Raw genomic sequence first — 25978 nt, 5'->3', positions numbered from 1 at the left:
GTTGCATTAATAGTCCTTAACTGTGTGGCACATTTATTTATCTTCAATGTAATTGAACAGATCCTAGATGATCATAGAGATTCCTGCATTTGTTAATATTTGGGTCCAAAGTCTACTGTAAACATCATAACAATTTGGCTCCAAATCTGTCACCTACGTTTAACTTGTTGTTGCTAATTAGCATAATTTTTATAACAGTGCATGGGAGTGTATGTTGCTCAACTGGCTCACACTAACTGCCACATTAAAATTTGAGTCACTGTAGTTTCTACCAGTGCACTAATGCTTTACTGTAATAATGCTGGGGGATCCAATATATTCCATGTCCCATTTTAATTCAGTGAATTCAATGACAATCGGTGGAGAGACGCCGGTGCACGGGGAACGTAACTGCGACGTCATCGCGTATACGCCCTGAACTGTTTCCGGTTCGAGCCGCAGCCATCTTGTTTCCCCTTGCTAGCTAAATAAAATAAATAATACGCTGAGCCGGACTTCTCTTCGAACCCGTAAAACAAAGTGAGTAAGAAATTAAAATCCGTGTTTGTCTGGAACGTTTACAAGAATTGGGCCCGTGTTGAGTGGAAGAAGCGGCAATTACTTCGCTTCTTTTCATTTGCTGTTCTTGACCAATAGACGATTGTTTTGGAAGATGAACATAGGCGCCATTTCCCTCCCCGCTCTCTGAGGCGCTTATTGGTGGCCCGCTGAAGGGATCACGGGCGGTCAGGAAACTGATGATTTGTGTCCACCATGTTGGCTCCTCTGTAACTGATTGTCAGACGGACTGGCTATTTCTATCCGACCCCGAATGGCGTCGGTTGCAGAACGAGCTTAGCCCTAAAAACCTTGATTGGTGGAATCTAGTCCGAGGTTTGATTGGTCTGAAGGACAGATCCAAACGTTGTCTTTATTGGTTAGATTGCTTCTTCCTAGCTTTGGAAAGCTTTGCAAACTTTCATTTGATGGCAGGACACGTTGTCCAGTGGTAATTAAAATTACACACTCCGTGGATGTCCACCTGTGTTGCACTACAGTCACCAGTGTGCATCTCCTTCAAGCTAACGTTAACTTCACTTACCTTAGCACGAAGTGACAGTGGTCACCGTAACGTTAGCCAGAAGTGCTAACTCTGCGTTTGTCCTCAGTGTGTAGCGGCCGATGTGCCACAGTTCGAACTACATTGCGTTTTAATACTAAGTGTATTTAGGGCAACCAAAGGTTTATTGATAATCACAATCTTCCATATGCGTGACTGGAATGGGGCATTGGTGTATGTCTCCTGCTAGCCGCTTTGTTCGTCTGAACTGGCTTGTAATGCATACTGTAGCGACCTAGTTAAAGTGAAACATCGCATTAAAGGCTAACGCCTCAGAGCACAGAGTTGCCCTTACACTCTGTGGGTTAAATGCCTTGTAACATCGATATGCCATTATTAAGTGTGTCTTTGTTTTTTGGTTTAGGTCAGTGTAACTTTAGGTATATAACATATGATGCCTAAATAATTTTATAGTTTTAAAAATCAGACACAGTATAACTTTTTGGATTAGCTAGATTTTGTCATCCATGATTAGAAAGTATTTATATTATATTCCTTTTCACATCATTGATCCATAACCACAAGGCCATCGCTGCCATACTCCAAGTGAACATAAGAATTTCCAAGGTGCCTCAAGCCTGTCCTGTTCATTATTAGAATAGGAGGCAAATAGTGTGTACAGCTTCAAGCCTTTCCTACAGCTGAGTTTGCTTTATTTATCTATCAGAGGTATGATAATGTTCTGTTCTCCTTTCGCTGTTCACTGTGCGTGTTTACTCTGGCTGCTACATTTAGATTTAAAATGACTGAATGGGGGTCAGTCATACCTTAGGGAGCCTAATCTGCACAACCATTGTGCAAATCAGCCGGCTAACCCCTAAGTCATGCAGGTGTGCATGTGTTTTTGCATGTTTGTGGGTGAATGCATGGCATGGCCTGGCTTCCCTGCGGGTGCTGCGTGTTTATGAAACCCATAGTCTGGCTGGTGCATGTTTATCTCTAAACAGCATCACTGAGAGCAAACATGTCCCTGCTATGGGCGGCGCAGGTCATGGGAAGGTCTCGTTTGTACAGTGACCTTGCCAGGTGTCATTAACTGAGGCATTTTGGGTAACCAGAATACATCCACGCTGAGCACGGCTCTGGCATGGCAGCCACGCTGGAGAGATTAATCTTTGTGCAGCACCCGCTCTAATCATTAACAGGATGGCTGTAGTACCTGCTCTTGTCCCCATGCTCCTCACAAAAATAGAAAAGGGAACATTTAGCTTTGTTTCTCTTGAGTCTCTATCTTGTTCGTTCGCCCTCTCTCCACTTGTTCCACCCCTCCCATCCTGTAACAACTCTCCTCTCTGTCCTTCTCCATCCTTCCGGTTCCCCTCCCCCACTAGATTTTTCATTGATGGGGCAGGTTTTCTCTCTTTCTCTCTCAGTTAAGCTTGTTGTGCTCCCCACTACAGTCGGGATTTGCAGTAATTTGCAGCATGAAGCTTCACGTCATGCCACCAGCCTTTGCACAAGTGATCGCTTGAGGGCTTTCTCTGGCCTGAATGTCTTTACAATCACACTTTCAGCTTCTGTCACTTCTAGACACTTAATCGTCTTGTTCTTCTGTGTCCTATCAAGTTTGCATATAGGATGTGGATTTGTCGATACAGTTGGTGGCGTCTGAGTTGTGCACATGAGCGACAGTGACCCGCTTTGGTGTTCTAAAGTAAAGGTTACTGTGTAGAAAGTATGCACATTGAGCCAGTAGTGAGTTAACAAGAAGGGCATTGTATGACATTGCTGACGTGGTTTTTTTGATGACGTTTTAATGGTGGAAGATGCTGTGAGCGTGCTTTTTTTTGGGGTCAAGACAACAATGTCTTTGTTTACACGCTTTCTCCCATATCTCTCAAGTCTTGTTTATCCACAAATAGCAGGAGAATCAAATGCACTCTTTCCTTACCCCCCTCCTCACTGGCTTCTCACCAGTCAGCTGATTTTTATTTTTCTTTTTCCTCACCTTGTTCTGAGGATCTGCGATGATCTGTTGTGCAGTAATTCGTTTGTGTGTAAATTTGATCGACACCATAATTTGGGGCTCATTGGATTGATGTTGTGGTTAGGCTAAGTTGCATAACTAAATGTTCCCATGAGTCATTTGTTGAATTAAGCTAAACTAATTCATATTCCAAGTGAATAATGAGTGATCATGCATGCAGACTGTTTTTTTTTTCCATTGCTAGCATAATATTAACAGTACAATGAATCTCATTATAACAAGTAGGCTGGTTAGAGGCTTGGTGTTTGCGGTGTGTACCTGTGACTGTGAGCAATGAGAAAGCAAGGGCAAAACGCGTGTGTGTATGCGGATGTGCATGTATACCTGTGCACACGTATGAGACAGCGAGTCTGCCTAGTATGCTTTTGTACTTTAAATCATGTGGATGCAACATGCGGCATCCATTCTGGCACTTGCCTCAGCCAGTGAGGGCCAGCGTGGCTGCCTGCATCACTGCGCTGTCAGCCTGTAGCAGCACAGAGGAGGCGGGGCAGAGGGAGACATTTAGTTTGACATTGTAAATAAGCAGAGAGCAGTTGTCAGAGAGCAGACCGTGGAACCATTCTCATCCGTCCAGCAGCAAGAGAGGCAGGGGACCGCCTGAGGACAGACAATGCCGAGGCAAGCCACCAATAGCACGCCCTCGCACACTCCCTGAAGAGCTTTCCACAACTTTATTTGCTCTTTTTCACCTATTCTCCTCTCTACTCTCTCTTCCTCTTTTCTTTTCCCTGACCCCTATCCTGCAGCTCAAGGTAACTTAGAGCAGGAAGTTGGCTGTCGGTAAAAGGGGGCTGGGCGGAGGAAAGGGGAGGAGCGGGGGACGTGTCAGAGCTGATTGGTGTGTGCGCCATCCAGTCGCATAGCAGGAGTTCGTCTTCTCATTGGCTGCAAGTGTCAGAGTGGGGTGGGAGTCGGGTGTGAGGCGGGGTTTGGGTATCATGTAGCATGCTAGATTGATTACTCTTGAATGTTAAAGGGGAAGGAGGCTAGAGATTTTTGTCTGTGAGTCGGGAGTGCCGCTGTACTGTTTGCCTGCTGTTGCCTGCTGCTGCCGCCGCTGGCTTTCTGTTCCCTCTCGCCCGGGCCAGGGGTCAGCTCAAAGACAAACGCATGGGTCACTGGCGAGAGAGAGAGGGGAAGAGGGGAGAGGGAGTGGAAAAAAGGCAGAGAAAGGGAGAAGGTCAGTGAGTTGAGGGGACTTGGTCAGAAGAGAAACAGGAAAGACGGGGCAGTATGTTTAGGCAGGAGGAGGACGTTGGGGGGCTGCTGAAGGAGACGGGGCAATGTGTAGAGGGAGAGTGGATACAGAGAAGGGGGAGGGGTAGAGGAAGGGGGTGGGGGGGTGGGGGGGGCTTGCTCTTCTCTGTGTGTCCAGGCTGAGAGCCTTTTTAAAGCTGTCCAGTGGAGCCAGAGTGCCTTTTGTCTGTTGATACGATCAGGGGAGACTGGAGGAAGTGAAGGAGCTTGAGAGAGTTTTTCTGTCAGCCTCTGTGTCTCTTCTTCCTGCTGCCGTCGCTGCTCTCAAGGAGACTTGGACAGGGCTATCTGTTTCCCTCTATTCTGCTCTGCTCCAACAGGGCAGACCGTTCACCATGAAGGGCACAGGGGTAAGTCCGACCGCAAGGAAACACACACTCAGAAAGAAGAGAAGACCTGTCAAGTTTGTTAGGCTTTGAGTTTAGGAATAAAATTGTTCATCTCTGTTCACTTTCTGATGTCTCTCCATCACGTTCTGCAGTGATGAGACGGTGTGTGTCCTTTACAGCCGTCCTCAGTCCCCCCCCCCCCCTCTCCTGTCCTGTAGTACTCTCCTTGGAGGATTGGAGTTGTATGTGCGTGCGCCTCATCCATTTCCTTCAGTTATCACTTCAGTACGCGCCGATGCCTTATTTTACAGGACGGACGGTGGTTTTATAAAAATCTGTGATAGTTGTTCGTGCTTTTTTTTTTCTTTTTGCAAAGTAACAACGCAGAGGGAAGTGTGCCTGGCTGTCACTTGTTGTGTTTTTTGACTTTGAAACGCCGTGCATACTGACTTCAACACTTGCACGGCTGCCAGACTCTGTGCTCGGATGCACTTCGCTGTCTTGATGGTGTTGGTATCCTCTGGGCGGTGGGGGGCCCGTGGCCGCAGTGGCTCCCGGAGCTTGCCCGGACCCCCGCTTTTCCTCCGGACGTCCTTGTTTACACGCTTGCGCCAGACAGTGACGCAGAGCTGAGAGGCAAAGATGGCATCCGCGCTGAGAGGAGATTTGCTGTAAACGGAAGACTCTGCGAGGATATCTCTCAGTGTTGTTGTCACTGTTGGTGCCAGGGGTCCCCAGGGGTGGAGGTGCAGCTGGTTGCAGTGACCTCAGGACCCCCCCAGGCCCCCACCCCGGCAGTGCCAGACACCCAGATGGGACAGACTGTCAGCCTGTCAGCTTCAGGGGCAGAGGAGGCTAATAGTTTGATCTGATCTCTTCTGATGGAATCTTTGGAGGGCGCCTCTTCTCTCACTCTCCTCTGACTCCTTCTCTCTCCCCCCCTCCCTTGCTCCCTAATTGAAAGTTTCCATTGGTGCCTTTGACAAAACCAAGTCCCGTTGGGGAAAGAGGGAGAGAGAGAGAGAGAGAGAGAGTGCGGGAGATTGAGAGAGGGAGACTAAAAATAACTCTTAAGTTGAAGCCCTCGCTGCCAAATCCCAGGGTTGGCTGCTGTCTGCATGTGATTTGAATATCATTTGTGCCCCGGACTATACTGTGGGCACACCGGGAGGGGAGAAAAAAAGTAAAGAAAGGCGCTAAACACTTTAGCGTAGCTTTCCGCTAATCACTAAGGTGACCACTACTGCTGAATGTTCACTCTTTTGCCCTTGCACCCCCCCTCCCTGTGTTTTTACATGTGTAAACTGTCACTAAAGCCAGTGTGGGCTGCCAGGGGGGGTGTCAGCTATGTTCCTGCATGTAATATGCAGGTAGCTTTAGCCCTGCCTACACTGACGCCAGAGACTGGGCCTAGCATTGGATGAAGGTCACAGGAATGTGAGATTGGCTCCTGCAGTCTCCCTGTCAGCAACGAGAAGGAAACATGTAGAGGGAGATGAGGGGACACAGCAGAAGCGAAACTCAAAGAGGGATACGAAACATCGCTAATATGTACAGTATCAGATGTTTTTATTAAGCTTCTTAGAACGAACACAGCTTGGAACTACTGGGGTCACTTAAGTGCTGCAGTGAAAGTTGAAAAACCTGTCCTTTTCTATCCTCCCCCTCTCCCTCCCCTTCTCTCTTTCATCTCTCTCTCTCTCCCTCTCTCTCTCTCTCTCTCCCTCTCCCTCTCTCTCTCTCCCTCTCCCTCCCTCCTCCCTCTCTGGTTTCTCTCTCTCTCCTCTGTTGAATGACCTTGGGAGATCAGTGACTAGCACTTCCTGGAGTTGGCTCGAAGCAGAACCAAGGGCAAAGTTTGCAGAGCCGCTTGATTGGCCGGTTCGGTCCAGCCGTGCCAAAGTGATGTTGCATCGCAGGTCACAGTGCGCATGTCGGTCATTATCGCCGCGTTCTTTCCTCTTTGTAATATCACAAAACATTTGCACCAACATCTGTGAAATGGTTTTGCACGTCCCAGTAGTTAATCTGTAATTCTTGGCTGAGAACTTCTTGTTTTTTTTTTTTTTGTTTTGCCTGAGTAGATCATTTACCCTGCATGCTGTAACCATGCCAGTTTGCTTCTGTTTGGTATGTGTGAGTGGGTTCACCAAGGTGAGCGCTTTTATAGTTTACAATTTGTAAATACGCACCTGATTTATGGTCATAATTCGAAACTAGTCAGTATGGCATTTGTTACCTAGTGTGCGAGTATTTATTCGATCTATATGATTATTTTAAATAAGAATAAAACTGACGTACTGAATGTTAAACATCTCCAGTTGCTCGGCCATCCAGTGATATATCCCTCTTTTATGTTAATGCTATGTTAATGTTGTTTTTTCTGCTTAGAAGGCCAGTCAAAACCCAGCAGACTTTAACCTTTAGTGACCTTCCTGCCTAACTGCCCACTCTGCATCACTGACAGTTTCACACAGCAGCATGTGCAAAAATGACCTCTTGCTGAAGACTGAGTTATTGTAGCAACATTCATCACATAGCCAGTACCATATCATATAAAAGAGAAAAAAAAAGTGTTTCGGTTGATTTCATCATAAATAGTGAAACAAGGTGGCAACCGCTGCGTGTGGGTACATACTGGGTGTTTGTACAGCCTTATGCTCCAGCTGTTCGTAACCTCAAAGAATAACTATGTGGGCAGTTACTTTAAGGTTGCACTATGGCAGAAATACATAGTCTGTTTCTGCCCTCGCGGTAATGTTGAATTTAAAGAGAGCTGTAATGAACCACCATTTAAACTCTCAAGGATTACCTGAAATATGCTGTGCAAAACTGAAACGGTATGATGCTGAGACCCTCAAACTTTAAAATTAAGATTAAGTTAAAAAATTCAAATTCAAACTCATTGCAGACCGTGGTACTTGGAATGCATTTTTTGCCTTTAATTTAATCCATGCGTCTTTATTTCTGTGTTGGTTTGGTCCTCTCAATTCACGCCTGTTCCTGTGTAAAGTGTCAACTCTGCATCAGGGAAACATCCGCGGTGAGATGAGTTCTTCTTCAGCCGAACAACAATGTGATAGTGTAACACCTCAGGGAAAAGTTCACTCCTCTGCCACAAATAGGTCCTCGGATTGTCCTAAACTGCCTCATTGCCTGTCAACTGCAGTCAGCAAAATTAAGCTCAATTTGCACCGATCATCAGGTCATTAAGAGGGCATCTCAACTGCAGAACATTTCACTTTAACCAAAGACAAATTTGTTCATTTAAAAATGTCTTTGTGCGGAAAGTGAAGCGGGAAACATTGCCTCTTTGCCCTTTCCTTGCCCTTTTACCAGTCTTAGAGTACAAATTAATATGGCTAAGTGATACTTTCTTGTTTTTTTTTTTTGTTTTTTTTTTCCGGTCTTCTGCCTGTGCTGCTATCGGGTTTATTTGGGCAGGAATTGAAGGCTCATGTAAAGTGGTGTGATGTCAGAGTTGGAGCGAGTCGCTGATGCTCGCTGTGAGTGGCCACTTGATGTGACGTGCCAGTGAGCGAGCGAGCGAGGGAGGGAGGGAGGGAGGAAGGAACGAGAGAGGACGCGTGCAGGACGGGGATGGCAGAACAACATTAGCGCTGATTCAGCGGCTGTAAGCGGAGCAGCATTGACTTTCTCGGAGAAGTCGGATGAGGGGGTGATCAGGTGAAAGTAAGTAAGACGGCGCAAGAGAGGAGCGCACACACCCACGGGGTGACAGAGAGAGATGGGAAGTTACTGGAGAGGAGACAGGAAGAGAGAGACGTAGAGCCGCTCAAAGGAGGAAGAGCGAGTTTGCTGTGTTGGACGGTTGTCGACAAAGCGCAGACATCACATTTGTCCTCAAAGACTCATGCACGCAGCAGAGTTCATCGGAAACCCAACACCGGCATCTCTCTGTCTCGATGACCCGATGAAGGACAACTGAACTGCATGGAAGAGGAGGAGAGGAGAGATGCATAGCGCAAAAAAAAAAACAAAAAGAAAACACAGTGTCCCCTAATATAGCAGCTTAGAACAAGCACAGCAGAGATGAGCTTGTCAGGATCATTACAACAGAGCGATGCACATTATGTTATCTGGAAGCTCACATGAACGCACTATATGTTTAGAACACACTTTATATATATAAGGACTTACAATGCCAGGCTTGAACTGAACTAAAGAGCTTTGACAAATTCTTAGTGCAGATTTCCATTTAAGTGGCATTGCAAAACTCCCTATAGATTAGCAATACAGAAGCAAATAGGACTTATCACTGCAGATAAAATAAGCCATCTTGACACTGGCTCGCTGATAGTTGTCTGCATCAACCTCCAGACCTTTTACAACATTTATAACGCTGACATTTATTAGCTTTCGGGGAGTTTCGAAATTGATTTTTTTTTTTTCTCTGTGCGGCGGGGATAGCCCCACTCAGAGTGTTTGTTTGACTAGTCCAGACCCAGACCATAGAAGGTGTTGCAGAAGTCAGCAGAAGGCATCCGAGGGCTCCCACGCAAACTTTCCATCGATGCAAAGCCTTGGGGAACACGTGGTAATATTGGTGTTGTGAAGGTAGAACACGTTAGCTAGCCGGAGGAGCAAAGCTCAAGGGCGTGTTGATACTCGGCCCTTCTCTTGTCTCTCACACATACGTCGTTCTGTTTCGTTTTCCCTCTCTCTCTCTCTCTCACACACTTTGGCCTGCCTCTCACCACACTTGCCTTCTCGTTTCTTCTCACATATATTGACTTCCCCGCCGCCCCCTCCCCTTCCCTCCTGCCGCCGCTGTGGTTAGTGCGTGGCTGTATGTTTAGATTGAAGGTCACAGGGTCAGAGAGAGAGAGGGGGTTGGGGTGTGTGTGTGTGTGATTTAATAACAAGCTCCCCCCGTCGCTGAGCGTTTTTTTTTTTTTTTTTTTAAAACAAAAAGCAGGAGTTTTAAGAAGCGGCATGTGAATAAAGAGGGTTGGCCTGCCTGTTTTCTTATCTTTTTTATTTATCAATTGAATCATTTTCTATTTTAACTCCTCCTCTGTTTCCTCTGGGCCACTGCGTTGTTACCATGGCAATTAGCCTGATGGTTGTCTGTAATGCTTGTCAAGTGAATTGCCTAATTATTACTCCTTATCAGGCTACCAGTAGGAGAGAACCACACAAGCTGGCAGACGGCACACACACAGAGATACACAAGGTTGTCTTGTTCAGAATAATCACAAGATCAAGTGCTGATACGGGCGTTGAAACTCCGTTTAGCTGGGGGAAAAAAATCTCATTGCTCTTATTTTTTTCACCCCGTTTGCATGGTCATGGTGCGGCACAGAGGGAATGAAAAAAAAAAACGCCAGATGTTAGTTCGCCTGCCGGGCAGGGATGTGAAAAACTACAATTCCCATCAGTCCTCCCTGCCCCATGGAATGCTGGGATTGTTCGAGTGACTGCAGGATCTCAATCAACCTTGAAATGCAACTGGACACTGGAGCGTCAGACAGAGAAGGGGAGACATTGTCAAGGTCAATCACTAGCCTGGCATGCCGTAGCTACAAGCGGCCTGATTGATTTATATAAAGCCAACCCCCCCCCCCGCTGCCATTCTGTCTCATTGATTTAGGGTACTCTCTGTCCAAAACCCTGTGACAGAACAGGACACAGCAGCGCTCCTTCTATATTATTCAGTAACTTCCACAACTGCTAGAGATGCAGTCTTTCCTGTCCAAAATCAATCGGGTTAAAGGCCTGCTTTCTGAATTAGTGATTTATCTGCGTAAAATATTTACAACCGCACTTAGGTGGTACGGATAAAAGGCGCTGATGTGGTCCCAAAGTCAAAACAATCCCCTGCGACGCTGACACTCGATGGAGGGTTAGACTTTGGAGGCCGTCTTTTGTTTTGTGTTGGCCTGTCAGCTGGACCAGAGCTGCAGCCATTCACGCTTGCTGGGCCCAGAGTGAGAAAGGAAGAGAAGATAAAGAGGAGAACCCCCCCCCCCCCACCCACCCTTCTCCTAACACTCTTTTTCCTTTGTTCTGTCATGTCTCTCTCCGCGTCTCTGTCTTTCTGTCTTGTTTGACCCACATAGCCAGTTTTGCACAGCAGTCTGACTGCGGCCCCGTCGGCCTCTTACCTCCCCCTGTTAAAGCCTTTGGCACTTTGTCTTAGCGCTGGATTAATGCTGAACTGGACAAGGCACTACTAGCCCTCCCTCAGCAACACACGCACACAAACACAACCCGTCTCTCTTGAGTAGCTCCACACACACTCATCTCTTGTTCTGGCCCCCCCCACCCCCCCACCCAATGTTTCTTTTTCTTCTCCCTTCTGCCAGATCTTTTCAGCGAGGTAGGGAGTAAAGGGAGAGAGTGAAAGAGTGCGATCCAGACACCCCGAGCTCTGCATGCTCAGACAGGCAGGCCAATATTCCCCCAGCAGATTCCTGGCATGCCATAGTAACCTGCTGGATCCTCTTTCAAACCGTCAGACCCCTTGTAGAAGCACTGGCTTTTATGTCTACATGCATGCATGTGTGTGTGTGTTACAGCTGACCTCCTTCATTGTACAGCTGTTTCTGTGTGTGTTAAAGGTGTGCGTCCACAAAAATGTCGATTGCTGTCGTTAAGAAATTGTTTCTCTGTGACACAAACACACGTGCATATCTCAGATCTGTAGCTTCAGTGTTGTCCTCGGCGTTTCAGGTCACCGGCAGCAACTGACTTCCACATGACACACTTGTGTTTACAGAGGAGCTGCTGCTATGTGCTGAAGGTGATAGAGCCATTCATAATCAGGCAGTTTGCAGCCAGTCTAGTAGTGAGCATGTCAATATCCCACAAGATCAAGAATAGAAGTCCGCTGGGGCTCTATTTTAGATTTCACTGTATTATAATTATAGGCTGTGATGGGATATGTGGTTCTGACACACGTGAAGCGCTCTGGGCAGCTCAGGCCTGGGTTGGACTGTGTCCTGTGACCTGCCTGAATCATCAAATCACATCTTTGTATTTCAGTTTTTCTTACAACTAACCTAGTGCTTCCACCTCTCTCCTCCCCTGTCATTCCTCTGTGCAGCAGAGTAGAGGATGTCCGCCGATGCGTTTGGAGCTGGGGGCAGCGATGCCCAGCAAACCCTGCAGTCCTTCTGGCCTCGGGTCATGGAGGAGATCAGGAACCTGACTGTGGTACGCTATGGTTATTGAAATAGACACACACACACACACACACGTCTGGTTTCAAACATTCGCACAAGCAAATACTTAAGGACAACTTTGATCATGCTCTATTGCCTGTCCCTAACACAACGGCTATCCATTATTTCCAGAAGGATTTTCGTGTGCAGGAGTTACCTCTGGCCCGAATCAAGAAAATCATGAAGCTGGATGAGGATGTCAAGGTGAGAGAACAGCCTAAATAACTGTCCATTTTGAGAAAATTATTATTACTATTAGGTGCAAGTATGTGAAAGGATACAGAGCTTGAATACAATTCCTGCTACAAAACTGAGCAATCCAGTTTACTACAAATCTGACTTAAATTGGCCCATCTGAGTTTGGTGTTGTTCCTGGAACATCATGACAGTCCACCTCTGAAGCAAGCCATTGTGGCTGAGTGGGTTGATTATTGTGACTCTCAGACAGGAGATCAAGGCTCATATCTCATTTGGAACCTATCATGATACAGTGCATGTATTATTTTTACGCTAAAATTCACTTGTTTTCTGTTTTGTTGTAGCATTCTGCCTTTGTTTGGTTAAGTTTAGGAAAACGGTCCTACTTGGTTGAATTAAGGGAAAACATGATTTGTCTCAAAATAAACATTTTCACAACCTTAAAGACGTGTTCTTAAGGATAAATTCCCTAACTCCTATTTTCTGCCCACTTAAGTTACAAAGCTATGACATTACAAAAACTTGACCGGTCAATTTCAGAGATGGTCCTGGAGGAACATTAATTGTGATGTTCCAGAAGTGACACCAAAAAAGGCAATATCGTACCGAGACCAAAGCCGTAAAAAAATGTGACACTTTTATTATTTTGTCTTCTTCCTTTTTGTAGTACTGGTAAAGCCACCTCCATTTCTCTGTAGCATCTTAATTATGAATAACTGAGAGATGGGATTAAGGGAAATAGATGAGATATAGCTTCAGTCTGTTGTCTGATCTGATTTTTAAACTACATTTCAGATCTTACTCAGTTCCTTTTAATACAGAGTTATGATAATTTTTATCCCTTACAGGCTTATGAATAATGTTCTTTGAATTGAATAATGTGCTCTATCAAGTTCTTAATTTGTAGCCTTTTGTTGCTCAGACCACTCAGTGCCCATGAATGGCCCGTTGGACTGATTTTATAATAGGAAAATATGGTCAGCTCTTGTGTTTTCAGCCGTATCCGTTGATAAGGAGTCCATTATTTACATCAAATCTGTTCGCATCAAAGTACAGTAACAGTTTGCATACAGGAATAATCCATCATCGCAAGGGAAATTGCAATACATGAAGCTGCCTTTAGTTTTGAAGATGGCTTCACAGTGCAGAGATTTCAGCCGCTTGTTGACCTTTAAACAAACCTATTCGACATTGCTGTTCTGGTTTATGCCAGAATAAAAATGCATAAAACAAACTAATAATCTGATTGTGTATGGCTAATTATAACTGAAAGCAATCACTTAAACTATATCTTAATAACATTATACATTACTCAGATCAGCTAAGGATATACTGTAGTCTTGTGAGCATTTATCCACAAGCTTTATTTAAAGGAACTTACCCGTCTCCCAACATTTGTCAGCTGCATTGAACACAATGAGGCGTTTCTTTTTCTCCGTTTCCCTTATTGCACCAGATTATCAGCCTCAACTGTTCATCGTCTTTAAAGAGAAAGCCTGGCAACATGTGTGTGCGCGCGCGTGTGTGTGTGTGTGTGGCTCGAATGTGTCGTGTCAAGAGCAGCACTATCCCCTTAGTTAAGCAGCAGCTTAAAGTGGTAAAGAGATCAGGCGATCCCTAACATATCTGAAGTCAAGACCCTTCTGTCAGCCCTGACACAGCAGCTTTCACTGCATGTGTCCATGTGAGCGCTGCGGTCAGTGCTGTACATTTCAGCTTTACGTTTAAAAGTGGAGCGCCATTAAGAGGTGTTGTCCGGCACAAACAAAGGTTTGAAGGTAACCAACAATCATACTGACAAGAATAATACCGATCAAGTGTTTTAGTGAATAATGATGACAAACCCCTGTTAAGCAATATTGCTCTGTTTGAGTAGTGTTTTGGGATTACATATTATTATTAACATGTTTGTACAGGAAACTATCTCCTTTAAAATTCTAGATTTTCAACACAATCTCGTGTGTCATCTACACAATAACACACTTTTGATAGAAAAGATGCCACCCTCTTATGTGTTAGCCTATTGGCGCAAGAATTTGTAAGCATCTAATTCTCATCTAACAATTAAAACATACAATCAAAGATAACATGAACAGCTGAAAGAAGAAAAAAAAAAAACGGTGTACACAACATACATGATTGCTATGGGTTCAAAGGAATACTTAAAGCCGTTTTTGTCAATTTAGATGTGATAATTAAGGCATCGCGATTTTGGAAATTGTTGGTTTAGGTTCCATTAAAGTGCTTTAAAAGTATTTGAGTTTTACTCACAAGATGCTGGTCTTTTGAAAGATGAATGCCCATCTTGCAGCATTTTAGAATGTGATGCGGCCGTTTGTCACCAAGTTCCTGAGTGACTCACGTTACAGCTGCTATTTGGTTGATGTTGTTGTCTGTGGGCGTATTTGACTCCATCTCCTCTGCACAGATGATCAGTGCAGAGGCTCCGGTCCTGTTTGCCAAGGCGGCTCAGATCTTCATCACAGAGCTCACCCTCAGAGCGTGGATCCACACGGAGGACAACAAGCGACGCACGCTACAGGTCAGACACACTCGATGATATGTGCGAACAGTGTTTCTCTCGGTAATTTTGTCACTCCTTTGCGCGCTTTGCCCTGATCAGACCACATTTCTTCTTACCCTCTTTCTGCGCCATCAGTTGGTCTACACCTCCTCTTACTTCCTTCTTTATATTTCTACCATCTTTTTCTTTTTGACTCCTCTCCCATACCCTTGCAGCATTGGGCTGTTTGCTGTGTCTGTGTACATACACAAGCAGAGGCCCCCATACCAGCATCCCCTGGAGGACCATCCCTCTGTTTAGTTCTTTCTCCCTCCATTGACTTTGAAAGCAAAGCTAGGCGGGTGGAGCTGACCCACTCCCCCCCCGCCCCATACCGGTGCCATTTTGCCTGCTCTGCTGTCCCAAAGTTGAATAAGATGGACTCTGGAATGATGTGAGGTGGAGAAAGGAAAACAGAGAATCTGAATGTACTGATGGGAACATTCGGGAAAATCAGACAAGAGCTTGTCTCACCTGGACGTCAAGAGAGGGAAAACTGTGGAGCAGAACATGAAAGCCCTTAAGTCGACTTTATCCATTCACATACCTCTGAGAGATTAGCCCATGGATATGTGTGTGTGTATGCCAACACAGGTAGAAAAAGAGGCTGGAAAAAAGTGTTATCTCACTCGTCGCAGTCAGTCTTAGATGGGTGTTGAAGACCTACTTTGGAAGTGAGTTCTCTTTGCTGTTGTCTTGACTTAGTCGTTTTTTTTTAGCATAAAACTCTCCATTGTTGGAACTCCACACTTTATGCTTTAAATAGAAACTTAATTTACTGTACAGGTTTTACATGTTAATTACATTTAACACCAAAGATAATGCATTAGCGATGCGTGACGGTTGAACCACGCGACTGTGTGATTTTCCTGTGCCTAAGTGAGGGAAATCTCCATTTCCACAGGTTCACACATACACGCACACACACATGCAGAGGCCTATTGTGAAGAGGGCACGCCAGTTGGGGTCGCCATAGCAACGCTCATCAATAGAACAAGTGTAGATGTGACCTGGTGTTACCAGATATTAATCAAGCTACTAAAAATAGCCTGTAGTGCAGGGAGGGCCATGGTGGGGGGTCCTGACAGCCAATATCCTGTGGAAAATTCCACAGAGACAGCACACTGCTGTGGATATAGGAAGCAGCCGAGGCTGTGCTGACGAGGACTGGAGCACGTCATGGCGTCGTGTTCATTTCCACCAAACACATGCACGCACGCACACACACACACACACACACACAAGCTCTATGAATGTGATGCAAGGGTGATTGTTCATTATGAATCCTTTTCCCTTTAGCAACAGTTAGCTTGAAGTTTATGAAGTTTAAAGTTTTTGAACTCTCAAATAAGATAGTAAGAGCTTTAACTAATGATTGTTTTCACTATTATTTAATCTGGACTCTAGAAGTGGATTGATTAGGAATGGCAATAGATCAATATTATTGTTAGTGTGATATAACCTATTATAATACTTGCCTTTACGTATTTACTCATTATATCCGCATGCTGATGATTATTCATCAAAAATCGTATTGCTTATTGTCATATATTGTATGCCATGATATAGCCTACAAATATCACAATATTATTTTAAGACCAATTGATTGCTTTTGAGATTAATCAGCACCAATAGGCCGTTTACTATTGGTATGGGCAGACTTGGTTCCGATAGGGGCTCTGATAGTATTTACAGATTTACAGATTATTTACAGATTGACTGGCCAATCAGAAAAGAGTAACACTTGACCTTTAGAAACAAAGTTAAATATTACTCTTTTCTGATTGGCCGGTCAATCTTCATTCAGCTTGTTCTTCTCTAAACTATTGCCATTATATCAGCCTTTAGCGGTCCCCCATCAGTCGCCCTCTACTGGAAAGAAACAAATCCTCACACATGAGAAGCTGAAACAAGCAACTGTTCGGTATCTTTTGCTTGAGAGTTGACTGAAAAGATGAATTGACTATTAAAATAGTCTGCGATACATTTTTGTTGACTTGTTGATTCAGCTTTAAACGTATCATCTCTTCCTTTTGAGCTGAGTTGTGAAAGCAAATACCTGCTACGGTGCTACTGGGAACTTGGTTTCAATTCCACAGTAGCCTCTTGTGTGGCTATTCTGGGAAAGTTGACCTTAGGACATGAAGCGTGTTTATATATAGGTCCCTGCATATATTGAATTAGCACAAATAAAGCCTGACCTCACCATTTGACCATGTGTGTCTGTTGTGTTTGCAGAGGAACGACATTGCCATGGCCATTACAAAGTTTGACCAGTTTGACTTCCTGATCGACATCGTGCCCCGCGACGACCTGAAGCCACCTAAGCGGCAGGTAGGACAGCGCACACTGCCAGGAAAAGCAAATTATTCACGAGGTGTCGTTTGGAAAATAATTTGCTGACAGTTGGCAAAGGAAAGGAGCTGACCGTTCGGGGTCTTAATCCCAGGTGCTTTACTATTGTTGGCAACGCGGAGGTGCTGTAAACATCCTTGACTGGAAGCTGGGGTTTGGACAGCGAGGGCTTTCAGTCGGATGTTTGCAGCATCTTATTGCCTCTGACAGCCAACAGTAATCTCAGCGATGACTCTCGCACAACTTCATGTCCTCTACAAGGGACTAATCCAAGAAGGATAATGTCAAGTGCCCTTAGTTATAGAAAACATCACATCATGTTGGAAGTTTTGCTCAAGCAGGACACTGACATATAAATGTAGCATACCAGATGGAGGAGAGAGAGAGCGATTTTAAATGTGTTGTCGAGTAGACTGTCTCCAGGCTTGTAAACATCCTACACTCTCAGCTGTGTTGTCATGGAGCTGGGAGAGGGGTGTTTACGCTTCTGGTGATGGAGATACCTCATCAAGATGAAACCTTGCTCATTCGTTATGAAGCAGTATTATACAGGTCACTGTTAACTGATAATTGGATGTGTAATCATTATTAGACCTGTGTTCAAGCCTCCATGTGAGCGTCTAACCTGTAAATTCTGCCGCTGCAGTTATGTGGCTGACCCAGGATGAGGACGGACAGAAAGAACATTTGCACACATGAATCAATAGCTGTCACAAAAATTAGATTCAGTATACCTGCTGTATATCACAGTAGTCACAAATGTTTGATATGTTTTTTTTTGTGGTTATGTAAATGGTTCGGGTTAATCTGAGTTAAAGTGGAGACTAGAAATCTTGAATATGGCATATCGCCACAAACGTTTCCCAGTTGATTACTTGAATCACAGCAATTTTATTCCGCATAACAACTTTTTAGAAATGTTAAATATGGATAGGAATTTATTTTTTTCCCAGAAAATAAATCTGAACATTGGGTAAACCAGGTGCAACATTATTCTTTCATTTTGTTGACTTATTAAAGTCAACGGTTTATAGTAGTAGGGATTTTGAATATCTTTTTATCACTCCATACATCAGTAAATACTGTATATAGATACTACTTTACAATGATGATTGGAATAAAATGTTATACAAATCAGGCTATGAATGAATTACACTCCTCTTTATTAACCATCAGAATAGATGGATCGGAATAGATGGGAATCAAAGTTTGCAGATTTCTGGCTCAAAAGATGAGAACAATGGGAAAACAGCCTTTAATGATATGCGTTACAAAGTTATAAAAAGGCAAAAAAGGCTGAATATGGTAAAAATCCACTAATAGATACATGATAGTCATGTGAAAAGTCCCCAGTTGACCACTTACATTAGGACAATTACTTTTTCTGTAACAAGTTTCTTGACATGTTTAAAATGAAAATATGCATTATCTAATATACATCTACTCATTTCCATAAATGTCCAAAAACAGAATTATGTATTATAATAAACACCTAAATACATATATTCGATGTTGTGTCAGCAAAGTATCCCAAAATCTCAAAATTGACCAGTGCATGAAAACCTGTGGTTCCCCCGGGAAACACATCATCATGTTTAGCCTACCATGCCTCCAGACCTGCAGTCTATGGTATTGACCAGTATGGTGCTTGTAATGGATCTTATGGCCAGATTACATTACTCTCCTCCAGCCACATCCCATCAGTTATTTATCAGACTCGCCCTCCTCTACCGTTACACCTGCAACAATAATTCATGGAGATGTAATGGACTGATAGGCCTCCTTCTATGTGTGTGTGTGTGTGTGTGTGTGTCATCTTCAGGAGGAGATGCGTCAGTCAGTAGCTCCAGCAGAGCCGGTGCAGTACTACTTCACTCTGGCCCAGCAGCCTGGAGCCGTGCAGGTGCAGGGCACGCAGCAGGCCCAGCAGGCCGGCGCACAGACGGCTACGACCATCCAGCCCGGACAGATTATCATCGCACAGCCACAGCAAGGACAGGTACTACTGATGCCTCGTTTTCACAGGGTTTCCCACAGAGTGCAAATGACACACAGCAAGATTCAAAGAAATGAGAACACAGCTGTATATGAGATCTCATACAGCTGTGGTGGTAGTAATAATAATTATAATTATGATTATAATAGAAATAATAAGGCCATGTGGTAAAATGAGTGAAGTCCTGACTACAGCTAATAGTCCCCACAGATACACAAATTACCAGTTGACGAAGCTCGCACTGAACTTGCAGTTTGTGTGTGTCTGTAATCTTTATCTATTTATCTATTCATTTGAAACACACTCTTTGAAAAGAAGAAAGAAAATAGAATAATACATCGTGAATTATTTCCTTTTTAGTTAGAAGTCAGCAAATAGGCCACATTATGTATGGCTGCATCAGAGTCGCAGAAGTAGAAGTTGTAAGCTGGAGAGAAACAAGTTGTTTGACAAGCACCACAAAACCCCAAAGAGGAAGAAGACACAAGGGTGTTTTACACAGCTTCTTCTTGATGTGTTTGCCATGTCAGAAATAACGGAGAAAAGGTGTTTCCATATCCCACTGAGCACATAAACTTCTGTTCTGTAAAGGCCAAATCCCCCTCAAACCACTGTAAAAAGCCTTTTTTTAAATGTTGCTGTTTACATCAACATTTTCTAATGCCCTATTTAAAAATGCTCACAAAAATACAGTACATTGATGGAAATGCAGCCTGTGTAACACTCTGAAAAGATTGCCTTCTCCAAATAGTACAGGCAGCACATTCTAAACTCCACCCAGTGCCCTAAAATCATGCTGAAACAGGCTGATTTACTCGGAGTCATCACACCTGACTTTATTGATATAAGTCTGAACTCACATTCGGTAGCTCGCCACTCTCCCACCAGCAAGAATAAATGAACCTCAGAACACACCCGTCGCACATAACTAGACAAACACCCTCCCTGTGAATCCCTACAAAGGAAACATTTAGTGATTATATTCCCTTCTCTGGTAATAATTAATATGGTTTGTAATGGAAGTCAAATGTTTACAGACACACATGGAACGTCTCTGTAAGTGCGTGCTGTCAGTGCCAGTTTTGCAAATCGGCCTCCACAATTTAAACATATTACATGTACAGTGTCAGTGTGTGAATAAAGCATGAAGTAAGCAGTCAGTGTGTTGCCTTATAACTAAAGAGCAAAGCAAAACAGAGGAAAAAATTCAAAGGATCATTATCAACGCATGTTTGTTTTTATTCGTATGTTTCTCATCCTCGCTCGCCATTGCATTCCAGTGAAAGAGAAATGAGCTGACAGTAACAAAAACTGAAAATCAATAGCTGTTTCTTAATGGAACCAAGTCATTTGCACACACTGCTTATAACTCACTCACTCACTCACTTACTCAGACTTTTGGGGGGGGGGGGGAGTTCTTCAGTAGCGTCTTTTCACCAGTCAGTACGATAACAGACATGCGCATTCAGGGGACACCTTTCAGTCGTCTTTCTTTCTAATTGTCTCACTCCTGCTGCTTTTGCCGCCGAGCCCTCTCTCTCCGGCTCAGCCTCTGCATGTCATGTAGCTGCGCTCTCGGGCTGCCGTGGTGCTTCATGCTGCTTCAGCAGACTGCCTTTAGCTGAGCTGTCATACTCATTTAGACCTGGCCTGATTCACTAGCGTCGCTGCTGCTGCAGTCCCCGCTGAGAGCAGGGAGGTCACAGTTTGACACTCACCTTACGTGGACTGCATCGTAGGTTATTTACAAGGTGGCACTTTTAAAGGTGGACCTCGAGGGAGAGAGTGGAAATTCGACTCCCCAAAAAATGTACTTGGTTTGTGCTTTTGAGATAAAGTAATAACTTGGAGGCTTCTCACACCTCTGTTGTTACTACATGGCTATAAACCATTCCCATTTGTCAGTATTTTAAGTAACAAGTGTTTACAAGTGCAAAACAGAGCAGGTCAGTTTGCCACTACCCTTCATCCGCATGCCAGTAGATTTGGTCTATGGAGGGAAGTGTTACATAGAAATGCTTGAGAGCAGGGGTGTGTAAACGTTTTACCTTGGAGGGACAAAACTGAAACTTAGTTGTGAACCACGGGCCAGAAGCAGTATTTTTATATTGTATTAGTAAGATTCGAAATAGAATTTGATGAATTTATGTTCTCTTAATTTGCCGACCTCCTGCTCAAAGCGTCACTAAAAACGGCATACATTCTTTTTTCTTTTTTGCTAGGAACATCTGCCTCTGTGGCAGAGCTGCTCAAGAATCTAGATGAAAAAAAAAAGACATAGAATAAGATGGCGAAATTTAGCATCTCGATTCAACCCTTTATTTATGCATCTGTGTGTCCGTGTGCAGAGCTTTCAGAGTCACTTGTCGCTGTTGTACCAATTCTGTCATTTTTCTCTCAGGCCACCAACTCTCAAAAGCACTTACGAAACCACAGTTGACATTACCCAAGCTGATGTAAATGCCACTGTGATGTACACACAATCTCCAAAAACCTGGCCATGATTATTATTGTGTACCCGTTTTCTGTAATTTCACCTCGGCTTCTTTATCATTCACAAACGTACCATTAAATGTCATTTGCCGCTTATTTGTCACAGCTGCTCTGACACTGAAGCTTCTACTCTGCGCAAACAGCCCACGCGCTTACATTCACGTGTTAAGTTGTTGCTGTCGCTGCTTTCTCTCACTGTGTCTTTCTCTCATTTTCTCATTCTGTCCTGTCGCTGCCATCAGATGCTGCAAGGTGCCACAATGCAGCAGTTACAGCAGGTGCAGGTGCAATCACAGGGCACACCCATCACGGTAAACACACGTGCATTTTATATGTTCACTCACCACGCACACTCGTACCCACGGAGGCCAGTGCTTGTTACGAGCTCTGTTCTGATCAGGTGACTGAGGTCTGTCGGAGCGATCGGCAGCACGAGATCAGGTGGCCTTTTCTAGATAGTGTGACAGACAGAAGAGAAAGAGAGGACCTGAAACCTGCATTGTCACCTTATGTCCCGACTTCTTTTGTGCCTGCCTGATGATCTTTTAGCAGACTTTTCAAATTTAAGGATAAACTTCTTGGTTAAAATCTGATTCCAGGGAAATTTATGATGTCCTGGTGCTTTGCTGTGTGTCAATCATAAACTTCATGCAGGTTGCACCCATGGAACAGCAACTAATATGTTACATCTGTCTTTTTTCTCTCCGTTAGAGTGCGCCTGTGGCCATGCAGGTGAGTGAGGGCCAGCAGGTACAGATTGTCCAAGCTGCAGCAGCACAAGGTCAAGCTCAGACGGCTCAAGCCCAAGGCCAGACCATGCAGGTCATGCAGCAGATAATAACCAACACGGGAGAGATCCAGCAAATCCCGGTAAGAGACCACGTCAAGCTGGATAAAAAGTGATGGGAACTAGAGGAGGGATTGCACAAACATGTTTTAGTCAATTATCCATCCTTCGATGGCAATCATCAAACCAAAGTTAACAGTTTCACCAGAGGCGACTGACTGATTTCCGTTGTTGTAGTGCAGGAGGAGGAAAATGGCTGTGACCTCTGTGTTCCAATGACCTTTGCTCTAAACCAAACTCTGTCTCCCCCTTCTGTTGGCTGAGTGTAGGTTCAACTAAACACGGGCCAGCTACAGTACATCCGTCTAGCTCAGCCCGTCTCCGGAGCGCAAGTAGTCCAAGGACAGATTCAGACTCTCGCCAACACCCAGCAGGTAATCACCGTAGCAACAAAAAGGCTTTATTAAAGCATATGATCTGATAACAAAGTATTTGTGCTGTTCCGATGTTATATTTATTTTACAGCCAAGTTTTAAAACAATAAAATAATTGAATCTTTAATCTCATGTACCATGTTTTGTTTTCAGATCACACAGGCAGAGGTGCAGCAAGGACAGCAGCAGTTCAACCAGTTTACTGATGGACAGGTAACAAATGCAATAAATGTAACTGTTACATTTTGAATTTGGCATTTGACCTGATGTCGTTATTTCTGGCTTGTTATCACACGTGGCCATAGATGGCTTCAGATTCAGACCACTTTATTTATCCAAAATGGGCAATTCAGTTAATTAATATAACATGATCTAACAGTTAAACAACACATTGGTATTAAAAAATGCCTCATTCACTAGGCCAAAGAAAGCAGCAACAACATTAAGTTATAGACAAATATCTTCTGATGTAAAACACCAAGTATGATGAAGAAAAACCATTTGATTATAGAATAAAAATGAATTAGATTTCTAATACAATCAGATAAAGATTTTTTTTTTCTTTTTATGAAACAGTCTAAATAACACCTAGTAACAACCCAAGAGTTTATTTCATCATGTTAAACCTTGAAGTTAGATTCCAGAGAGACCATCATCCTCTCTGTCTGTGTCTTTGTTTTACAGCAGTTGTATCAGATTCAGCAGGTGACGATGCCGGCAGGACAGGAGCTGACCCAACCAATGTTCATTCAGTCCACCAACCAGACAGCTGACGCGCAGGTCACGCAGGTCAGCACCGACTGAGCCCAGCCGGAACCCTTCTCTCCACACACACAACACGCATACCAGCCCATGTGACGCCGACAGATTGCCACCGACTTCGACAACAAACAAATTCTAAGCACTGCTCATGTAGACGAGTGACACGCAATGTTATAACACTCTTTTTTTAGTAATAAGTGTATTGCACTTCATGAAAAAAACAACCAAAGGGACACTGATTGACTTCTCAGAATATCACGTTAAGTTGCATCCATGCACCAACACCATATATGCATCCACTGCCACAGCCCTTGACACCAGTCTCTCCGCAGACCGACTCTATTGTTCCTCTCATTCTCAAAACACAAAAGAAGCATCCATCTCTGTCTACACCACCTGCTCCTGGCGTATCGGTGGTTGAAGTAAACCATGGGATTTTTTACCTTTCCTTCCGTGAACACGTGAATCATACCCTCTCTTTATTGTCTTTCACGTAGTTTAAGATGAAATGAAGCCATATACCTCAGATTTCACTTTCTACAGCAAGTCAATCATAAGGGATCTAAAGCAGAGGTAATAAGGTTCAACAGTACCTTCGTGTAGTTTCTTTGTTGTGTCATTTCACCACGTTGACGATGAAGCATGACTTTATTTTGTAAGGGCTTCGATTTGTATAGGATAACTGCGTGCGCGTGCTTGTATTTCAAGCACACGCACCACTGTCATCTTTACTCTTCCATTTTGTTTCTTTCCTTCACCCTTCGCTCACCACTCTGTCTTTAGAGCGGGGAGCTTTTTTTTCTCTGCCTCGACGCAGTCTCACACAACCTTTCTACCCGGGTGGTTTTGGAGTCTTGTGCCCTGTTTTAAGTCTCATGTACAAACACATGACTCCGTCTGGAGCAAAAGAAAAGAAAAACACCCTTTTTTTATAGAACTAATTTTTTTCAATACAAGTGTTTTTGTTTTTGAGAAGATGTTTCACGCCTCATACCTTCCCCCTCATTTTCTTTTTTGTACAGTAATGATTATTATCAATGTTCTTATTATTATTGTTGTTTTTGCATGTAGTTAAAACTGCCAGCATGACATGCAATAGATAGGTACAATTTTATTTTTGACGTTCCTTTTTTGTAAACAAACTTTGTTTGTGAGAAAAAAAATAAAAAACATAACTTGTCTAAAAGTCATGTTCTCATGTATGGTGTCATTTGAGTTCGTGTCATCGGGTACTAATCTTTGTTTTCACTGTTTTATTTTAGGTAAATTTAGGCGCTTTACTAGTGCATGGAGAGTAGACAGGGAGACAGGAGAGAAAAACCAGAGCACACCAAGACTTGAAGCAACCCCGCTGTATTTCCAGGTAGACACATCCTATCAGCAGAGGAGGAATACAGTTGATTGTTGATTCTCATCCCTAGTTCTCAAACACTGATGCTCTGGTTTGGTGTTCTTGGGATGAGAATATCTTTCCCCTGGGAGTTACACATTGTTGCCTTAAAGATAAAAAGCTGAACCAATATAATCAGACAACACGTATTTTAGATATTCCGGTTTATCTGAATTGGGGCCACAAATATTGGTTTCCACTGTGCCTTTGTTGTTGTGAGGCTTGTTGTTTTCTGAGATGGCCACAGGAGGGCAGCACTGATCTAAAAAAAACTAGTTGCCTCTTATGTAGTGTATTAGAGCGCCTGATTTATTGCTAAATACGGGTTTCCACTTTTCCACCAGGTGCATTGTTTGTTTAAGGAGCGTAGACGCAGCCGTAATGCACTGGCAAAAACACATGCAATCGATATCTCCTCCCCCTTGCCCCCGAACCAGACAATATGAATGCCACTAATCTTATTTCTGCTGCCCTCCTCGAGTGCTGGAAAAGCTTCATGCGCTACAAAAGGGCAAGCGGTTAACAATAGAGTCACGAGTTATTTGGCTGGAGACAGCTCAGCTCCTGCGAGATCAGCCTGCATTCCTTATCCGACCTAAATCTTAAAAGGAAGAGAGGTAATTATGGTGGTAGGGAAAATTAAGCAGGCGGAGGGAGATGCAGGTTGCTCATAATGTCCCACTTTACGCTAAGTTAAAGGTCTCCCATTCAACACTGTGTCAGCGTTGAAAGTCAAAGCTCAGACGTATCACTTGGAAGCGTCCTTTCCTATCTAGATGTGTAGGAAATGAATTTCCCCTCACCCAAAGTGACCGCTAACTGCACAATTGTCTGGTTAAGCCACGGCAGTCAGAGCCACAAGTAAACATTAGTCAAACTGGAGGGCCCTTTCTTAATCGACTTAATCACCGAACAATAACTGCATTAACAAGTGCAGACTCATGCTCGGCCGTTTCTAATAAGAGCAGCGAGGATTGTGAGAATGTTTGAGCTTAAGTCGAGCATGAAAAGGATTGTCTGCTGGTATTTTTCTTGGCTGGCTCGTCTGGTCAGATCAAGGCAACCGTGGCCAGATGAACCGGGGCCGTCTGCCCTGGCCGCAGTCCGGACCTTGTGATTGGGCCACAACTTGGTCAGA

At 44.0% G+C, this 25978-nt stretch overlaps 1 protein-coding gene across 12 annotated transcripts; it reads left to right on the top strand.

The window, feature by feature from the left end:
• Positions 1 to 368: 368 nt before the first annotated feature.
• nfyc (nuclear transcription factor Y, gamma) lies at positions 369 to 24640 on the top strand. 12 transcript variants are annotated; one of them, XM_037091152.1, is made up of 11 exons: positions 370 to 519; positions 11745 to 11854; positions 11998 to 12066; positions 14489 to 14602; positions 16862 to 16957; positions 18801 to 18977; positions 21710 to 21778; positions 22179 to 22337; positions 22584 to 22688; positions 22842 to 22901; positions 23373 to 24640. In XM_037091152.1, the coding sequence occupies exons 2-11, from the start codon at positions 11756 to 11758 to the stop codon at positions 23490 to 23492; spliced, it is 1068 nt and encodes a 355-aa protein (XP_036947047.1). In that variant the 5' UTR covers positions 370 to 519; positions 11745 to 11755; the 3' UTR covers positions 23493 to 24640. The 12 variants fall into 12 exon arrangements, with proteins under 12 accessions (XP_036947087.1, XP_036947047.1, XP_036947037.1 ...); XM_037091142.1 differs by having other exon boundaries at positions 11995 to 12066; XM_037091169.1 differs by having other exon boundaries at positions 466 to 519; positions 11748 to 11854.
• Positions 24641 to 25978: the final 1338 nt, after the last annotated feature.

This window comes from Acanthopagrus latus, chromosome 3 (genome assembly GCF_904848185.1).
Source record: "Acanthopagrus latus isolate v.2019 chromosome 3, fAcaLat1.1, whole genome shotgun sequence".
In the NCBI taxonomy this organism is placed as follows: Eukaryota; Metazoa; Chordata; class Actinopteri; order Spariformes; family Sparidae; genus Acanthopagrus; species Acanthopagrus latus.
This window is presented reverse-complemented; position numbering and strand designations above follow the sequence as displayed.